The 19,418-nt window shown below is 33.8% G+C and overlaps 1 protein-coding gene across 5 annotated transcripts in view; it reads left to right on the top strand.

Annotated features, from left to right (window-relative positions):
• The window catches only part of IFT74 (intraflagellar transport 74), a 78,045-nt gene extending 63,359 nt beyond the window's left edge, over window positions 1-14,686 (top strand). For 3 of the 5 annotated variants that reach the window (XM_019934915.3, XM_019934916.3, XM_019934918.3), the window contains 4 exons: window positions 8,266-8,429; window positions 9,332-9,457; window positions 12,940-13,000; window positions 14,375-14,686. In XM_019934915.3, coding sequence (XP_019790474.1) covers window positions 8,266-8,429; window positions 9,332-9,457; window positions 12,940-13,000; window positions 14,375-14,493 — 470 coding nt within the window. In that variant the 3' untranslated portion in view covers window positions 14,494-14,686. Of the gene's footprint in view, window positions 1-8,265; window positions 8,430-9,331; window positions 9,458-12,939; window positions 13,001-14,374 lie in introns of those variants that run through there. The other 2 variants (XM_073806063.1, XM_073806064.1) reach the window with 2 other exon arrangements.
• Window positions 14,687-19,418: the final 4,732 nt, after the last annotated feature.

Below are 19,418 nucleotides of genomic sequence, written 5' to 3'. Positions count from 1 at the left end.
AATGATCAATGAGATTTTACAGTTACAGCCCATCTCAATTTGGACTGGACACATTCCAGTGCTCAAAAGTCATATGTGGCTAGTGGCTGCCATTTGGATAGTCCAGGTAGAGATTAGAAACAAATATAATTGAGCTTAAAGAGCCTAGGATAAAGTCAAGTCAAAATTTGTATAGTATCTTTGGTTTTCTGAAGTGGTGGATTCTAACTATGATGGTGTATGGTGACTTTGAATTAGCTATGTTTTATTTATCTACTGGAAATTACTCTGGCAGTTGTGAGATCATGGAGAAGGAAGACGCTATTTGCTAACTTAAAAATGTTTAAAGATTCCCAAAATGGAATAGTTTCCATAATATCCCTTTATCTGGAATCCCCAAATCTAAAAAAGCTCTTTACAGCAAAACCTAACCTGACCTGAACTGACATGAGGCTTTTTAATTATCCTACCTAGTGTGACTGTTCATACTTTTTGCTGCAGAAGTATATTTATCTACTTGATGTCGGATGCTGCCTCAGACCCTGTCATGGGAGTTATATAATAATCAGTATATACACTATATTACTTTTCTAAAATTCAAAGAATTCTGCATTCTAAAACACAACTGCCTAGGAGTTTTATATAAAGGATTGTGAATCCACAAATGCATATTGAACGCTGTTAACATGCAGTTGAATTTAAATTGATGATATAGGTGGAAAATTGTCATTCTGTACATTTATTTTATCTGCCCAGATTTGCTTAAAGTTTGTTTGCCGTAGTTTTATTTGTATATCTGAACTATATTCCACGTAAGTGGAGTAGGTGCATTCTAAATTTGATTTATACCTACTGTTGGTTTAATTATGAGTATTTTTTTAATTGTGATAAAAAACACACGAAATTTACCATCCTAACTATCTGTAAGTGTACAGTATAGTAGTGTTAACTATCTACACATTGTTAATGCAACAGATCTCTAGAACATATTCATCTTGCAGAACTGAAACTTATACCATTGAACAGCAGCTCCCCATTTCCTCCTCTTGAGCTCCTGCTAACCACACTCTACTTTATATTTCTAAAAGTTTGACTATTTTAGATACCTCATATAAGTGGGATCAGGCAATATTTGCCTTTTTGTGACCAGTTTAGTTCACATCGTAATGTCCTCAAGGTTCATCTGTGTTGTGACACGTGACAGGATTTATTTTTAAGGCTGAATAATATTCTGTAGTATGTACATACCACATTTTCATTATTCATTCATTCGTTGGTGGACATTTAGGTTATTTCCACCTCTAGGCTATTGTGAAATCCTGCTGCAGTGAACATAAGTGTGCAAATATCTCTTCAAGATCCCATTTTCAATTATTTTGGATGTATACAACTATGAGTGTTTTTACATCTTTATTTTCTTTTTTCTATAAGCTGAAGAATTTTATGTTTAATTATTTCATCTAAGAAACTTCTGTTTTGTGTTTTAGACCATAGTTTTAAATTTTTCATTTTCTAAAGTCAATACTAATTCAACAAGTTTTTGCCTCCTTTAAGCTACCTTTGTATAATGGCTGTCGAGAAACATACATTTTTTAAAAGGGTAAATATCAATACCGGGAAATGAATTCAATAATCAGGACTTTGTATTCCTTTCATACTTTTATACTTTGTGTTTACATTTCTTTTAAAAACCTAGTCTTCTCCAGAGATGTAGAATTAAAAAAGAATGAGAACTGGCTTCAATGGAGATAAAAATCTGGTTTGTTACTATGATAAGGATTTTACTGAAAGTTTCCCTTTTAAAGTTTGAATTATCTGACCCCTACAATTAATTTCATTTAGTCAGTTATTTTTAAGTGTTAATTTAAGCCAAGCATATAAATTGTTTTTCTTCTCTTAATACCATCCCCCACAAGAAACTTTTTCTATCTGGAAATCACCATAAGAGGTTTATAATATTCTGGTTCATCTTTCAGAGATAATGAATTTTACATTCCCCTTTTGTGAACTGCCTCCCTTTGACCCTTGAAGTTAAAATTGGAACTCACCTGATTTTCTTAGTGTACTCTGTGCTTCTTAATGGAGCAATATCACTCCCAAGGGGGCAAAATTACTTCTTGGGGGGAGGGTAAAAAAATTTTATATACTAACTATAAAGGTGTGTGGCCCTCCAAAAGGTCACTGTACATAAACAGATATACATCTGTAATATAAAAAATTCATGGGAGGTGACTGTGAAAACAATAGTCTACAAAAGGCTCCTTAGGGGGACAGTAATGAAAAAAAAAAGGTTAAGATACACTGATAAACTGCATGAGTAAAGAGACAAGGAACCTGTCAGCAATAGTTTTTATTTATATTTTTGGAAAGGAAGCTCCAGGGAATAAACAAATGCGCTGATGGCAGAATATTTCAGGAACATTTCCCCAGGTCAAAGTGGTTCCTTCTGAGTTTTGCTACTATGTACACACTACTTGGTAAACTTTGCAACTTCATAGCATATCAGAAGGAACTAGTCTGCATCCTCTTCCTGTCTCTTCTCTTGGAGAAGCTTTTAGCTTTTCATGGGGTCCTGCGGTTGAAGGAAGATAAACTTTACCCTGTACCAACCAACCGTTTTCTCCCTTTCTCTAGAAAAAGCAGTATATATAGTTTAAAAATGTATTTCCCTAATATATCTTTAAATTAAACTTGTAGTTAGATTTATATAACTTTTCACCGAACAGCCAAAATATACAAAGTAAGTACATTTCCTATTTAGAGCATTGAAACACCATAAGCTTCAGTGACTTTGATTCAGCACTTTGATTCTCAACTTAACTATTTCCAACCCTAGTAGAAATATTAATCCAATAAAACAAAACCCTCAACATTTCAGTCCATATATTGGTATATCTTTTAAAATAACATATAGTCAATGTGGTTGAGTCTTAAGACTCTTTAAAGAGACAGAAGGAAATGTTCACATTTAATTATACCAACTTCGGACAAATTTGGTTGGTAACAACCTCCTTTCTTAAATCAATGTCTTTTGAAGCTTTTTTTTTTACTATTTGGTATTTTATACTCTATGTGATTTTTGTTATATTCATAAGTAGAGAGTTGCTCGATTCTTGAACATGACATTTTTATTATAATGTCACCTTCCAGGTATATTTTAGTCTTTCTGATTTCATAGGTAGAAGAGGAAGGTTTAATAATTAGCAGCTTTGTATTGATTTTTCCATTAGAGAATCTTTATAGGTAATAAAACTTAAATTAAGTCCAAGTAAATTTTGCTAAATCTTACATGAAGAAACCAACTTACTTACTCATTGCCTGCCCTGTATAAGAGAGACATCCTGGTAAGAAGGAGTGCCAAAAATCTATGTATAAACTCTAACCAAATCCTAATCTGACTACTGAAATGTGTATGCATTGAGTAGGCTTTATGGGACCTAGGAAAAAGCAGCAGCTAGAAGTTGAAAGAACTGAGTGCAGAGATTTAAGATGCTACCCACTCCAAAGGAGAAAAGTTTAGAGATTTATTTAGTTCGGCAAAGTTAATTGCTTATTTATAATATATATCAGCACTTTTCAAAGGAGCAGAATGCAAAGTCTCTACAACATGTTATTTAAAATGTCCATTATAAAAATTTACATTTAGTAAATTTACTAAATTTACATTTAGTAAAAATGAAGAAAGAAGAAAATGTGAGTCAAGGGGAATCACTACACACTGAACCTGAGATAATCCAGATGTTGAAATGAAAAGAAAAAGGACTTTAAAAGTTTATAAACATATTTAAGGGCTTGAGGGAAAATAAAAGCATAAAAAATGAACAGATTGGAGAATCCCACAGAGAAATGGAAATTACAAAAAAGAACCAGGTGAAAATTCTAGAGTTGAAAATATAACTAAAATGAAAAATTCACTGACCTGAATAGAAGATTGAAGACAGCAGAAAAAAAGAATCAGTGAACTTAAAGATAAATAAATAGAAATTATCTAATCTGAAGAAGAAAAAAGAATGAACAGAGCCTAAATGACCTGTGGGACAGTTTCAAGCAGTCTAATTTACATGTAATTGGAGTCCCAGAAGGAGAGGAGGGACAGCGAATGGGGGAGAAAAGATAGTTGAAATAATGGCTGAAATTTTTCTGAAAATTTAATGAAAAACTTAATTGTACAGATCTAAGAAGCTCTTTGAACCCCAAACAGGGTTAATGTAAAAATTCCTTACCTAAGCACATCATCATCAGACTGCTGAAATGCAGCAATAAAGAAAGAACAATAAAAGGAGCCAGAGAAAAATAATATGTATACACAGGGTACAATATATCCCACTATGAGATTAAATTTTATCATAAAAATCATTGTGAAGTTTGTATTTTACTCTGAAATATGTTACTTTAATATAAAAATCTACCCCTAAATCTAAGTAATTTAAGGAAGATGTTCATATTTGGCTTTTGACACTCTGAAATACCACTATTTTTTTGAGGGTATTCATATTCCTACTTTAAACTAGAGGAAAAGTGAAGGTAAAATGTTCTAAGATGACAATGCATCACTGTATGCCTCTACAAATAAGTAACTACAGGATGTATTGGGTTATTCCCATGCCTATTCCTGGGAACACAGAAGAGAAGAAACTGGCCAAGGCAGGTTTGAATCCAGATTTCTTCATCTAAATATACAGGATATATATTTCAATTCCATTTTAGTATCTGTTTTTGAGTTAGCTGAAATCAGATTTTATTTTGGTATCTATAAGGAAGGCAGAACAAAGGATGGGGCCTGGGGAAAGAAGCCTGAAGTAGCAAAATTGACCAAGTGTTACTCTTCCTCTTCCCACAACTCACTGTTGCTCATTGAGGCATCTTTGGATCGTAAAGTAACATTTGCTATTGTAAAATATGAACCTTTCATAAACGTGATAACAATATCACTCAGCACCAAAGCTTGAATGGCTGTTGACCTCGGACAGTAATTACCTTTCTAAGCTTTAGTTTCCTCATATAATAAAATTTACCCTTGCCCAGGGCTATTAGGGAAAGTAAATCAGATAATATATAAAGCCAGGCACATTCCAGGTTCTCAGTAATGTTAGTTTCCTCTTAAACCTTTCTTTCTCTTTAAAAAAGAGACCTTTAAAGCCAGCATCACAAAGTTAAGAAGTCTCTGAAATAGAGAAGGTAGGTATTATATAATCCTACCAGAATGGAATATTTTTAAAAATACTGTTTTCTGATTATAAATGGAATTCATATTCATTATAGAGGATTTAGGAGATGTAAGCAAGCATAAATAAAAACTAAAAATACAATCCCACTATCAAAAGTTTATTACTATTAAAATTTTGGTATCTTTTTAGTCTTTTTTCCGTATTTTATCACATCTTGGAAAAAAATAAAAAGCCTATTCCGAGTATTCTCTGCCCAACTATTATCCCTCTCTTTCAAAGGTTTCACAGTCAAATTTCTTAAAACCTTCCTCTCACTCTTGATTCCATTTCTTTCTGTGAAATCTGTTCTCAGAAGATACATCCAGGTTCTCCTGGTCAGTAAATTCAACACATATTTTGCCATCTTTTTCTTTTAATCTCTAAGTAATATTCTGTACTACAAACCACTTCTTTATTCTTGAAATATCTTTTCCCCATGACTTCTGATTTTTCTCTTATTTCTTTGGTCATTTCTTATTCTATATGGATCCTTCATGTTAATTTATTCTTTAAAAATTTGGTATTCTTATAGGTGCAGTCATGAATCCTTTTCTGTTGATGATTTGAACCACTCCCATTGTTTCAGGTGCCATCTCTATGCTGGTGGTTTCAGAATCTGTATCTTCAGAGCTCACATTTTTCCCTCTGGGCTTTAGACCCATATTTCTATATATGGACATCTTTACTTATCTCTGTTTGGATGTTTCTGAGGTATCTCAAACTCAACAAATCCTAAATCGACTTCAGTGTATCATAAATCCCTCCAACAGACAAAAATTTATATGTCCCTCTGCTTACCCTCCCATACGCTCATTTATTCAAGTTGGAAACGGGATTCCGCATTTTCTCTCGCTCAACTACTGTATCCGGTTGATTACCTGTTTTGTTAATCCTAAATGCCTAATCTTTTTTGAGTCCCTCCAGATCTCTCCTGCACTGTTTCTTCATTTATTTTTATCTGACATAACTGTATATTTTATATATATAGTCTTTTTCCACTGGAATATAAGTTCTTTGTTTGTTGCTATATTCCCCATGCCTTTCTATTTGCCTGGCACATAGAAAGCATTTATTTAATAAATACTGGGTTTTTTTAAAGATTTTTTTTTTGATGTGGACCATTTTTAAAGTCTTTATTGAATTTGTTACAATATTGCTTCTGTTTTATGTTTTGGTTTTTTGGCCGTGATGCATGTGGGATCTTAGCTCCATTACCAGGGATCTAACCTGCACCCCCTGCACTGGAAGGTGAAGTCTTAACCACTGGACTGCCAGGGAAGTCCCTAAATATTGTTTAATGAAAAAAAAATCCCCACCAGTCTAAGATTTCTTGCCTAGATCACTGAATCAACACTTAACTGGTCTTCCTGCACATAGTTATGCTATTTCGATTAATTGTCCACATGGCAACTAGAGAGAACTTTCTAAAATTTAATTATGTTACTCTCTGATTTGAAACTCATTGATGACTTGCCACAGCCCTTAGCATAAAGTCCCAACTCCCTGTCTTGACTTAAGCCCTTCATGAACTGAAATCCTTCAATTTTTCAGTTTTCTCTCCTACCACCATCCACTTTGAACTTTGGGTTCTAGTCATACTTCTCTTATTTGTGCAAAGGTACCATGCTTTCTTACCTCTAGACTTTTAGACTTTACCTCATGCTTTCTTACCTCTAGACATTTTTGCACATGTTGATTATTTTCTCTGGAACACTCACTTTTTCCTTTGTGTGGTTGATTCCTAATCCTTAATGCCTTAGTTAAAAGGCATGTCTTCAGAGAATTCTTTTGACCAATGCCACATGTTCTGTGGTACCCTGTATTACTCTTTTCATAGTAGTTATCCAGTTTACTGTAAGTGCTTATTTAATTTCCTAATTTAACCTCTAGAATATAGCTCCTCGAGTGAAAACAATGATGTCTCTGTTGATTTCCATTATATCCTCAGCACCTGGCACATAGTAGATGCTCAATACTTTTGAAAGAAAGAATCGCGCACACACATACACACACACATGGGCAATTTTCATTATTTATGGAGTCTGTATTTGTAAACTTGCTCTCTCACTGAAATTAATTTGTAACCCCAAATTCATATTTGCAGCACTTTCATGGTCATTTGTGAACACACGCAGAGGTGAAAAATTGGAATTCAAATTTGAAAAATTTGAATGCTCGAGTTCCCAGTGGAGGTTGATTAAGGCAGCACTATGCCTTCCTGCATTAGTTCTCATACTATAAACAAGTATCCTTTTCATGGTATATTATTTAATGTCACTTTTTTTTTTTTAACCACACTTTTGTGTGTTTTTGCTAGTGCTTTTGCTATTCAAAATGGCTCCCAAGTATAGTGCTGAAGTGTTGGCTAGTGTTCCTAAGCGCAAGGCTGTGATGTGCCTTACAGAGAAAATATGTCAGTTATATAAGCTTCACTGAGGCATAAGTTGGCCTTGAGTTCAATGTTAACAAATCAATAATATATATTAAATAACATATTTAAAGAGAAACATACATAAAACAAGGTTATATATTAGTTTGATGATAAAAGTATCATCAAAGTTGATAAAAGTATCGTAACCAGAAACTCACAGAAACCTAATCCTGTATATCCCATAGGAGTTCAGTATTTGCTAACTCAGTGTTTACAATGACTTTTCGGAATATAACTACCACAAATAATGAGAACTGACTATATATGTACTTAAAAAATTTTGCTCATAACGTTTCATAACTTGCTTTTTTCTCCACATAACTGTGTGTATATGTCATGCACATATTAAAAATGATGAATCTTTATCTCATATATTATTAAGTAAGAAAAAGAACTATGTGTGTTCTTACATGTTTGTATGAGAATGGAGACAAATGTGATTAATATACATCGGTTTATGTTGGTTACCTGGGGGGTAAGTAATTTTTTAAAAATTTATCTTTGTATTGTCTCACTAGTTGCAGTGAATGCATGTTTCTTGTGCAGATACTCTTGTAAAAAAATGCATGATTTTTAATGATTGCATTTCCTTTTGTGTAAGGAATAAAATTTCGACTAATTATGGCTTTGAATCTTCCTGCGTTTCAGATAGTCAGCGTCTACAGTTGGATCTACAAAAAATGGAGCTACTGGAAAGTAAAATGACTGAGGAACAACAGTCTCTAAAAAGCAAAATTAAGCAAATGATAACTGATCTGGAAACATATAATGATTTGCCAGCTTTAAAATCATCAGGTGAAGAAAAGAAAAAGGTAAATGGTAACAGTTCTATGAAATTGTAATTCAAGTTGGTTTTTTCTTGATTAAATTTAATAATATATGTATTTTTAAAAATTTATTATTTTCAATTGACTATTTGATATATAATCTAAGAAAAAATAAAGAAGTTTACATATATAGTAGGAATTTAGAGTGATTTAAGTTTCAAAACAAAAGACAAACATTGAAAAGCAAGTAATAGTGTACTTCAAATATAAACTTTGTTAAATGCAAATTTGATAACGATATTTCTGTACTTAAGACTTCTCAGTGGCTTTTCATTGCCATTTACATTAATTTAAAGTAAATCTGGGACTTCCCTGGTGGTGCAGTGGTTAAGAATCCACCTGCCAATACAGGGGACACAGGTTTGAGCCCTGATCAGTGAAGATCCCACATGCCGCAGAGCAGCTAAGCCCGTGCGCCACAACTACTGAGCCTGTGCTCTGGAGCCCGCAAGCCACCACTACTGAAGCCCGCACGCCTAGAGCCCGTGGTCTGCAACAAGAGAAGCCACCGCAAAGAGAAGGCCGTGCATCACAACAAAGAGTAGCCCCCGCTCTCTGCAACTAGAGAAAGCCCGCACGCAGCAAGGAAGACCCAATGCAGCCAAAAATAAATAAATTAAATAAATAAATTTACAAAAAAATTTTAAAATAAAGTAAATCTGGTGGAGTACAAACACATATGACAGCCCTAATAAGTTATTATTAATATAGTTAATTTAGCTTATTATCATTAAAAGGATATTTTTACAAACAGCTTTTAGAGTAATTATAGCCTTGGTAGAATTTTATCAGAATATTATTGAAATTGTTTAAGTCAAATGCTGTTTATATTGGTTTACTAGGTATCTGCTAAAGCCTGTTACTTACTTCTGTTTGGATCTATCTAGAAATTGCATCAGGAGAGAACAGTATTATCAACCCGCAGAAATGCCTTTAAAAAACTAATTCAGAAACTAAACACAGAATATGAGACACTAAAAACACAATTGCAAGAAAACGAGACACATTCTCAGGTAAAAAGAAAAAAATAAGACTGAAATTCATTCTGTTTTTAGGCTATCTGGCCTGTTCTCTTGATCTATATTTTCACTCCCAAAGCAATCCATTCCCTTTTTTTTTTTCACCTGCTTTATTTACCTTCCAGATTTTCTGGCTTTGAAGATAACTAGATTCTGTATAGTCTCCACTCAGAATGAATTTACTCCTGCTTTCCTGACTTCTGTAAACTTATATCGAAGGCCAACTCTATGCTAGGCACTGTTCTGGGCACAGCCATTATGGTAATGGCTTTTAAAAATTTCAAAAGTAAAGTTTTTAATGCAGAAACTTTGCTAATACATAAATGCTGCAGATAACAAAAATGAGCCGTAATGACTAATATCCCACCACCCAGGAGATGATTCTGTGTATATGAAGACAGATATTTCTAGTCTATATTTCTATGTTATGTGTACACTTAGTTTATACATGTACATACGTACACATTTATTTCTGTATATTTATAGAAATGGTACCATATTGTACCTATTATTTGGAAACTTGTTTTTCATTATTAACTATACATCATAAATACTTTCCCTTGTCAGTAGATTTTGTAAAAATATGATTCTATATAATATTTGACTATATGGATATAGCATAATTTACTGAGTCAATTCCAAATTGTTGGACATTTAGGTTATTTCTTGTTTGCAAACTATTCAAATAATGCTATAAAGAGCAGTAATGTTCTTGAATTTCTTTATTTACATCTCTGATTATTACACAGGATGCATAGACAAGCCCCCTTTTCATATCACTCATCCTGTTGATAATTACCTGAACAAGGTCTAAGGTCTTCTGCATTGAGAGCTCTTTCTAAGGGCAGAAATGATGTCTCTTTCCCTCACTTTCTTCCCAGCACTGTGCTAGTGGTTGGCACATAATAGGTGTTCAATAAGTATTTGTTGGAGGATTAAATGAAGCATGCGTGTCATATACAAAATCAGTAATTGTGGTCTGATAAAGGTTGGTCATTCTCACATCTAATTATCTACATTAGCAATTTGCAACTATGATTTATTAATGCTAAATGCGTTAAATGTTTTCTTCCTTCGTGTAGTAATATGATGATGATGATAGACAACCATCATTAACATTTTGGTATAATATCCTTGTAAATTTTTTTTCCTTTGCAGTTATACACCCTTAATTGTATTGATTTTTACAAATAATGAAATCATTCTATGCATATGCTCTTTAAGCAATTGTTTTCTTAAGTGTTTTCAAGCGCTTTTTTTGATGATATTTTTATGGCATCAGCTATTTCATTGCGTGGATGTACCATTTAAAAAAAAGACAAGCCTTATATTCTTCTTGAAAGGGATGGACTCTCATCAGAGTTTGCCACAACTACTAAAAACTTAGAAGTCACTAATTTACATATTTCAAATTTATTCGTCAGTTACTCTGTCTCTACTTTGTAATATACAGGCCTGGATATAGACTTGTGAATAGCAAAATTATCCTAGTCTGTTTAGAGTGGGAATGGATACTGGAGAAGAAACATAAGAAAAAGTTCATGAGGCCATTGTCTTATGTTTCATAGGAAAAAATACTGATATTTCATATGGATTTTTGAGCCTCCTCTTCCACTGAATGGATGATTTAAAGAGGAAAACATTTGACAAACACAATTTCTTAGAGCCAGTCAGTGGCTACCTCATTTATTCCCACATTAAGTACTAATCTTATTCGTAACCCCACGTACAGGAATTTGTAACATAAACCACAACTTACAATGCTTCTCTGTATTATTTGTTGCCTTTTGTGAATCCCAACTGTTTGAATCACATCCTGGTCTCCCTATCTTTTGCAGTTATTTACTCAAAAACTGGCTTTTGAGATCTGTAATTTATACAATAGACCTTTTTTTTTTGAGTGGTTATTGATTTGAAATCATTTAAACACATTTATATTGGAACAAACTGTAAAACTCCTAGAAATCATAGGGGAAAAGCTCCTTGACATTAGTCTTGGCAACAAGTTTTTTATTATAACACGAAAAGCACAAACGACAGAGGCAGAAATAAATAAGTGGGTCCACATCAAACTAAAAAGTTTCTACACAGCAAATGAAACAACAAAATGAAAAAGCAGGATAAGAGTAAATATTTGCAAGTTATATGTCTCATAAGGGGTTAATATCCAAAACATATAAAGAACTCATAACAGACTTGTAAAATAAGTTGTAGGGAGAAAAAGACAGATGTGTGCTTCATAACATCCTTGGAGCTTTAAAGGCAAGTAACTGAAATAGATGTATAATATAGAAGGAATTTGACCATCTGACACAGTGTTGCTTTTATATCATTATTCATGTAGCACTTAAGGGGTCTGCTGCATTATAAGGCCACCCCTTTGTATGAAACAAAGAGGAAAAATTTGGTACTTGACTTTGCAAAAGGTTATTAGAGATTTATTGTCAAAAAGTGCTGACTGCTTCCTTAAGTCCATCTTAACTTCAAGGTTCTATCAGGGGAAGCTAGATCTGATTTAGTAGCATTAAGTCACAGCACATACAGTTCATATAATTAATTAGTTATGATTCATCCTAATATCTAGATTTATCTCTTTGGAGGAAACAATGGGATGGATGCTACATTAAGACTGAACTTATGCCCTGAAAATAATTTTAACATGAGATTAGAAAGAAATATTAATAATGCTGTTTCAATTATCAGATTTTTTAAAATGATTATTACTTCTTGGAAATGTCCAGGCAGAACATTATTTTAATGTTTCATTTTTCAGACTGTCCTTTGTTTAGGAAAAAAACTATGTGCATCTTAAAAAAGAAAGACCATAACCCAGAGTTACAAGGTTAATTAAATCAGAAAAACAATTTAATTCTATAACAGTAAAATTGTCTTTGGAGGAAGCAACCATCAATATAATATCCACATTAGCTTCCTGTTGATGCAGAAATTATTGTAACAGTGCCAGCTTTTTACCAGCCCTCTTATAATCTTCACACTGCAGCTCGGCTCTTATCACAGCCTGTGGAATTAGACAGGAAATTTAGCCCTGGAAATAAGGAAGTTTCTCCTATATAGCTGAACCTTTGCAGTATTAGAATATATAGTACTTTTGTGACATTAGACCTTCAGGTTTCAAGGAGAGATTCCTATCATGTCCCATTCTTCTGTTTTAAGTTCTTTTAGGAAAGGGAAAAATCATAAATTGTCTTTCAGTTGGTATGTTCATTGGTATAATAAATAATTTCCAATTAAAGTAAACAGAGTAAACCTGTTGTCAAATTCAGCATTGTATTTATTATTGTATTACTGTTATTTAATTTTTTTAAATTCCTTTTTTGTCTATCATGGCTTTATCTCAATAAAATGCAGGGAGTTGAAAAGATTTAAAATTGGGGGTGTTTTTTTTCTTATCTCAAAGGGGTGTATAATTGTTTTGAATATGGGCACTGGTTAACATTTTTCTTTTGTGTTTTTAGCTTACAAATTTGGAGAGGAAGTGGCAACACCATGAGCAAAATAATTTTGTGATGAAAGAATGTATCCTTTAAAAAACTGCGAATGAGCTTGACTGAGTGATTTTTTTAGGAATTTCTTTAAAGACTGAAATGAAATTCAGTTCAACATCAAATACCTAATATGTACAAAACACTGGCTAAACTATGTGGGAAATAAATGAATAAGACTTAGTTTCCATTCTATGATTTTGTGTGTGTGTGTGTGTGTGTGTGTGTGTGTGTGTGTGTGTGTGTGTGTATACACCAAACTAATAGAAAGCAGACTGTACAAAGCCATAGTGCAGCATAGTGATTAAGTGTACAGGTTTTAGAGTCAGGAGATCTAATTTTAAATATTGACTCTACTACTTATAGGTTATGGACTTTGGACAGTTTACTTAATTGTTTAAACCTCAATTTTATCATCTCAAATACAGTTAATACTTCCTTCTCATAGAGTTGTTGGGAGAATTACATATAACCATATATATGTATATGTATGTATGCATGTACGTATGTATGTATAGTCATTTGTTGTTACTTATAATGCTATACCTTGGATATCTGGGCAGCAAAGGGAGAGATAAACCAAGTAGTATCATGAGAAATTTGACCTTCGAACTCATCTGTGTTTCAGCCAATTCAGCTTCATCTACCAAGATAAGTACTTATGTCCCATCTTATTTCTATCAAGATAGTTCTTATATTCAGTCTTCTTGCTTGTCTTTTTGTATGGACATAGAAGGAAGCAGCTGCTGAGGACAAGTATTGTGGAGTTGTAAGAAACATTTCCCCAAAGGTTGTTTCCTAGTCCCCTTTTGACCTATTTACGGACATCTCTGCTTAGAGAACTAGATCCTGACTCAGTGGTTGCATAGATTCTCCTCTAGGACACTACTGAACATCAGCTCAGGGCAGCATGGACCCCAGCTTACCTCCAGATGAGATGCTTTAAGGGCTTTATTCCCAGGGGGTGTGCAACTTATTTTAAAAGCAGAAGATTCCCATTCACAGTATGATAAAGTCCAGAATTCTGGTTTTGTGCAACATAAAGTAGGTGATTTTGAAACAGAGTGAAGTCTAGAGACTTGCCTGAAATCCTGTGTAGTACTTTAAAGGACAGTTCTTCTGAACATTGAGTTGTTCTATGACCAGATTAAGATTGAGATGAATGAAATGTTAAGTCTAAAAAAGATTTTATACCATAGGTGAACTTTTTTGAAACAAGTTTTGCCTGGCCTTTTAGGTTTCAATTGATGCTTAATCTGTTTTTTTTAATAACTATTCTAATTGTGCTTTTTTGTGCCATCTTCAGTTTTCAATAAGAAAAATACTAGTACAATTTGGGTCCTTTCTGAGTCACAAAATTAGATTAATATTTGTTTTGATACTGTTTCCCCTTAACTCATGTAATTAGTCATAGCAACCAAGAGTCAAGAGAGTGATTACCGGCCAATTATGAAGAATGTGACCAAGCAGATTGCAGAGTATAATAAAACCATCATGGATGCTCTACATAGCATGAGCAGAAACTGAGTCTGAACCAACTACAAGTCTCTATAGAAATATCCTTTTGCTGCTAAACTTCATACATGCCGGCTGAAAAATAATAGCTTACCCTTGAAGAGTTTTACCTAAAATTTTTGAATGTTACAATTTTTGTGGCCTCTTTGAAGTGTGAAATTTTAAATAGTATAATAGTTAAATAAATAGTTTACTTATAAAAAAGTATCGTCTCCTTTTATACTTGTATTTGTTTTGCGTGGGTGATAAAATGTCTCAAAGAACCAGGAGAAAAACAAACTAAAAGTGGCCATTGTTACTCATTTAGTTGGTATAATACATCTATGGCAGCACATGAGATCGTCTTTTCATATGTCAAGCCTAGGAGGGGTGTGTGGAGTATGATTCTGATTTAGCACTTATCAACTTTGCCAATTTTTGCTTCTAGAAAAAGTAAGAGTAGAAGGGAGATATTTAGTTTTGAGCTTTACTTCTCAAATAGGGTATATTTGATGTGTTTTAAGACATATAAAGTCACATGTAAATATATAACTTTCTATATATCAGTTATTCCTAAAGATTTCAAATTAAGGCTTTTAATCTTTACATTTTTAAAATACTTTCTCACATGTAAATATTTGCTAGGAAAAACATGAAATTTAAAAGAAATGTTGTACTTATGGCCGGCTCTTCTGGACTATGGCTACTGCTGTTCATTTCCACCCTGGAGTATACATTCACTCTTTAGTACTATAGGAGGACTTAAGTAGATTAATTTATAAGCATTGCTAGAACATTTGAAAGGAAAAGGTGGAAGGAGTAGAATTGTGTTATAGGAATCTGGGAGACATTATGGTAACTAAAGATGTATCCTCTCTTTTGGGCAGGAATGAGTCACCTTGCATATGCACCAGCATAAAATATTCCTTAAAACTATCCTTCCTTCGCTCTGATATCATGTTCATCAAGTTATTCTTCTTCTCAGTATTCATGAAACACAAGCATATTAGTTTCTTTTTTAAAAGACTTTATTGAGATACAATTTATATACGAAAAAATACCCATGCATGTTGCTTTCTTGAAGTAAATATTTATCATTAAATTATTCAACTTTAGTTCTGTGTGAGTTTAGGTAGAGGGGTGAACATTGTTGAGTTTGATTAATTCTGAATTACTAGTATGGCTGAAGATCTTGCACAGTGATAAGTTCATTTAGGTGGCATTCATAAAGTGTGCTCTTCAGATCCTGAGCTCCTCAGATTTTTAATAGGTGTTATACCACCAAAGGATTCATAGTCAAAGGAATTTGGGAAACATTATTTGAAACAAAGGTAAATTGTTTTCTTTCTTCTTGACTGCTCAGAACCCTTAATGTGCTAATGTGCAATAAGTTCAAGAAGAGTATATACTATTAATATTAGGGTCTTTTTTTCTGAGTAGTGGGATTGTGGGTCTTTTCATCTTCGTTGGACTTCCTGATACGTTCTCAAAATTTTCTGTGATGAACATATAATACTTAGACATGCAATAAAAATTCAAATAAAGTCATATATACAGTTAGTACTTTAACTTGTAGAAAGGACATATGATAGTTAAGACAACTCTGTAGTCATTGAACTAGAACTGAACCAGTCTTTACCCAGAAAGGAAGTAGGAGGAAAATTGCCTATTCATTAGATACATGCATTTGCATTATAACAATGTGAAGTTTGGCAGAAAAAAATTTTGAAAATTTCTTGAAAAAAGCAAGTTTCTCAACTTCCATTCTAAATTACTCATATATGATATTTGGGGAACATAATTGAGCAGGATTTCTTTAAACTAAAACGTGTTATCTGAGGGAAATTCTTGACTAATGTCTCTTCCTTCCTCTCAGAGCTTTTCAACAAATCCAACAAGAATATTCTCTCTGCTAGGATAGACCTGGAGGCTACTATCTGCATGAACCGGCTCTTCCTCAGTCAGTCACATTGCTCAGTGAGTTTCATTCCTGTTAAAATAACACCTTGTAAGTCATGTGGAAAGAAGCTGCAGACTGAACAAACATGCTGAATAGTCTTACTAATGAACGTCAACATGGGAAAGCTAGCAAGTCTTTGTTTTTCCCATCCTTATCTTTATCAGTAAATAAACATGAGTTCTTTATACTCTTTTTCACTAATGGGAGTCCCTGATTTGGACCATATTCTGGTTTGTGTTAATGTATAGAATTCAGGCAGGGTGAGAGGATTAGAGCATGGAGTAATGCTGTTCACACTAGAGATGAAAGAAGATAGACGATAATAGAAGCTCCAGGGGCTCTTGCTGTCCCCCTGCCCAATTTCTCTGTTGTTCTTTCCTTTAGCTATATGATTCCAGCATAAACAACCTTAATAAATTAGAATGCTTAGGCTTGAAGTAAGAAGAAATCAAGATGGACTACTAGAGAGTACCTTTTTAAATAAAAGCAGGTTGTGTCTTTAAATTGCAGATTCATAGTTTGAGAACTGAGATTAAACATCTTTAAAAAGACCGGTTTTAATACAAAGGTAGAAAAGTTAGGAAAGACAGATAAACAAAATGAAGAAAATAAATTACTTCTGATCACACTAGTCTCTAGATGTGCATCTATGTGTCTTGTCACACATATCTATTTTGCATTATATACTTATGTATTTTTAATGAAATTAATATACTGTTCTTAAACTTACTTTTGCTATTTATAGTTTTGCAAACATTTGTTTGTGTCATTATATATTCATGTACAACAACATGTTAAATTGCTGCGTATTATTTTATTATAGGAATACTTTCTGAAAACAAACGCCATGTTATTGAATGAAGTTTAAGGGGTGGGGTTAAGTGTAAGCTTTGACTAAGGTAACTGAGATTGAATCACAGCTCCACTACTAACTTGTCATATGACCTTGGGAAGTTACTTAGTCTCTGAATTTCAGTTTCTTCATCTATAGAATGAAGTAGTAGTGCTTAACTCATAGGATTGAGTCAAAGTGTATGCAGGGTCCAAGGCTTTTGACACAAAAGGCTCTCAGAAAGGTGGCGTGCTTAGCAGTGTGCAAGAGTGCTTGTTTTCCTGCACTCTCACCACTACCTGCGTTTTCCAGGTTGACGTTGCACTACCTCATTTGTTTTAGTTTTTTTAAGTAAACCAAACTGCCTCCATTACTACAACTAGAAACCTTGTGTTTTAATCAAGAAAGCACAATGCAGAATGTGTTTTCATACTAAAAAAAGAAAACAAAATATTTTAAAAACTATTAAAAATATTTATTCATTATAACTTTGTAATAACAAAAGCTTAATGCTTACTGCTTATATTTAGAAGATAATAGATTATACTTTGCTGCCTCAATATCTTCTTTCATAACATATTGTAATGAATTGCTGCTCTGAAACCTGACTGTATAACCTTAAGGGGCATAGGAATAACCTGTGTATAAATAACCTAATCAGTAAACAAGGCTGTTCTGCCTGGTCACTTTATCCTCCTCGAGGTCAGAGTGATTACACATAAGGAGAAGCTGTGTCATGGGAGGGAAAATAACACCCATTGGAGAGTCTAGTATAGAACAGAGTTTGGAGGAAGCATGAGTCAGAAGGATTTGAGTGGTCTCCTACCTAAAAGAGGCTTAGACACACTAGATGAGCACTTCACAAGAAAAATATAAAAACTAAAATGAGATTTTCAAAATTAACTTGTTTTATTTCAAAATCTTTTTGTAAAACGGTATTCTTACCATGATAACAACATAGTAATACCATGGAAGAAAGCAAACTTAATTGATTAGAATTGTATTTGGCATAGGGTCAAGAAAGAACTGCTACTAGCCAAACTGAAATATTATTTTTGTGTTGTCACTTTCAACAGATAAACTCACCCTATTAGAGGAAGTCTCAAATGACATGACGGTGAAAATATTTGGAAGGCAGCTATGCTCATCACTATACCACCAACGCTAAAGGTGAAAATATTTATCTGATACAGTCCATGAGCTCAACCTGAATTTTTTTTTTTATCAAAGGAAATCACAGTTCATTTTTAAAAGCCTCTCTCAATCTTTAAACAGCTTCTTGTTAAAATGAACTTTCCCTCTGTTTACTGGAGTGAGGGAGGGCCACCTTAGAGGCCAACGATTACCACTCCATCCCCGCCCCAGCCAAGGACAAAGCAAGGACCTTGTGTCTCAGGATTAGGGGAAATGGTTAAGAAGGAGAGGAAGAGAAAATTGCTTTTCCAGCCTCTCTGACTTCCCATGTAGCCTACAGAGAAAAGCAAGCATCCCTTGGGAGGAAATAACAAAAGTGCCAAACAGTAGATGGATGGATGAAGCCTAAATCCCTGCAGAGTACCAGAGCTCTTGCCTTTGTAAGCCACATAAGCTCTGTCCCTTGCTCATGGTGGTTATCAGAAGGCCAAATGGACATTTACTACCAATTGGCCCTACCTCCCTGGGGGCCTGTAGCCTTGAAGATGTTCCTTGGCTCAGTTCCTTTTTCTGCCAGAAATATCAAAGTCAGAGAAGGGGGGCTGGTGAAGCTGTAAAAGTCCAGTTGCCTTGTTTCCTTTGTCTGTGGCACACTTGAGGTAGCCAGTTAGACCATAAGAGGTATCCATAAGAGACCCTAAGAAACAGCTAATTGAAAGAGGTGTCAGGTAATAGATAAGCAAGCTTCTTACAAAAGCACTCACCACTGTATTATCTCTAAGGTGCCCCCACGTCAGCCAAAAAAAATGATAAAAGGCCTCCATAAAATAAACATTCAAAGTTTCTGTGATCCAGTATCTTTTTATTGAGCACAGATTAGATTTCCAGGACAGGTTTTCTGTATCACATACTCTGATTTGTCAGACTTTTGATTCCTAAGAAATTTCTTGACCTCACTGTGCACTGCCATCCCCCTCCCTAAACAATAAGCTCAACAAGCCATATCTCTTAATTATCTTCTCAGTAAGTATT

The sequence above is a fragment of the Tursiops truncatus genome, chromosome 6 (assembly GCF_011762595.2).
Source record: "Tursiops truncatus isolate mTurTru1 chromosome 6, mTurTru1.mat.Y, whole genome shotgun sequence".
Classification (NCBI taxonomy): domain Eukaryota; kingdom Metazoa; phylum Chordata; class Mammalia; order Artiodactyla; family Delphinidae; genus Tursiops; species Tursiops truncatus.
This window is presented reverse-complemented; position numbering and strand designations above follow the sequence as displayed.